Source organism: Rhincodon typus, chromosome 26 (genome assembly GCF_021869965.1).
Source record: "Rhincodon typus isolate 14 chromosome 26, sRhiTyp1.1, whole genome shotgun sequence".
In the NCBI taxonomy this organism is placed as follows: Eukaryota; Metazoa; Chordata; class Chondrichthyes; order Orectolobiformes; family Rhincodontidae; genus Rhincodon; species Rhincodon typus.
Window position 1 is genome coordinate 11667835 of NC_063357.1, and position 1295 is coordinate 11669129.

The window sequence follows — 1295 nt, forward strand, 5'->3', positions numbered from 1 at the left end:
TGATGGTAGGGCGGGGGAATTAGAACTGGATATTGTCAAGAGGAACTGGCCCTTTTAATTAGCTACTGGAGATATTGGAGGTTACTTTCTCCTCCTTAATGCTTTCCAGGTCCGAGTGGCATATCATTCATAAAAACCCAGCACCGAATTGTCACTTGTGAAGGAGAAGGAACATCTTCAAGAGAATCTAGAATCAAACAAGATCTAATACCTGCACCAATCATTTAGTTTTGCCACTCGATTATTTCAATTGCGGATGAGTTGGGGGGGTGGTGGTGGAAGGAGAGGGGAGCCCTCAATCAAAATGCTCAGAGATCCGGGGGGGGCAGAATCGATGGGCCGAATGGCATCCTGCACCTTAACAATTTGCCTCTTCCATCCATCTCCCATCAGACTAAGTCTTGGAGTTACACAATCAGAAATTGCTGGAAAAGCTCAGCAGGTCTGGCACACTCTGTGCAGAGAAAACAGAGTTAACGTTTCAGGTCCGGTGACCCTTCCTCAAAACTCGGTTCTGACCCCAGACGCTGCCAGACCTGCTGAGCTTCTCCAGCAATTTCCGTTTCTAAAAGTCTTTGAGTTGTTTAGGAAACATATCTGTCTCTCCTTTCAGCGTTTGCAAGCAATCGGTGAGGGTTTGAAACCTGGTGGTTGTTAAAATGTGTGCAAACCAAACTGTGGAGGTACCTTTACTCCCATCCCCCAACACAAACCCCCACCCCCCAACACACACACACACATACCTTTCCATCAGGAACCTACCTGCCAGGTACCTGAAGGGATATCAGCGAAACTGCTCAGACCCCCAAAGGTGTAGCAATTGTAGACACTCTCGGAGCAGTACCAGAGCAGCCCGAAGCTCACCGACTCTTTGCTCTTCTCCCTGACGATCCAAGCGGGGGAGATGAAGCTGAAACTGCAAACTGCCACCAGGCATGAAGAGAGCAGCACCCACATGCAGCCCACACACGTCCACATCCTCTGGGGCTGGCCGAGCAAACTGTCCGCTGGCATCTCCACCAAGCCCAGCTCAGCACCCACTTCCTTCTTTTTCCGATCCAACAGCGAATGCATCTGGAAGACAACTGATACTTTGTGTGGCTTCTTTTGGGGTTCCTTCTCCAAACCACCCCCCCAACCTCTTCCCCTACAAACCCTAACCACACACCCACCCCCCTTCCCACCTCCCACTTATCAAATCAAACACTAAAGTCCAGCTCCGGAGTGAGATCTCTGGTCTGGTATCACGCACTTGGATCTGTCCCACCTAGATACTGTTAGTTTTCCCCGCCACC

The 1295-nt window shown here is 50.2% G+C and overlaps 1 protein-coding gene across 1 annotated transcript in view; it reads right to left on the reverse strand.

The window, feature by feature from the left end:
- Positions 1-1074, reverse strand: part of LOC125486187 (LHFPL tetraspan subfamily member 7 protein) — a 262361-nt gene extending 261287 nt beyond the window's left edge. Inside the window, exon 1 of the mRNA XM_048612747.1 lies at positions 763-1074. Coding sequence (XP_048468704.1) covers positions 763-1074 — 312 coding nt within the window. The remainder of the gene's footprint in view (positions 1-762) is intronic.
- Positions 1075-1295: the final 221 nt, after the last annotated feature.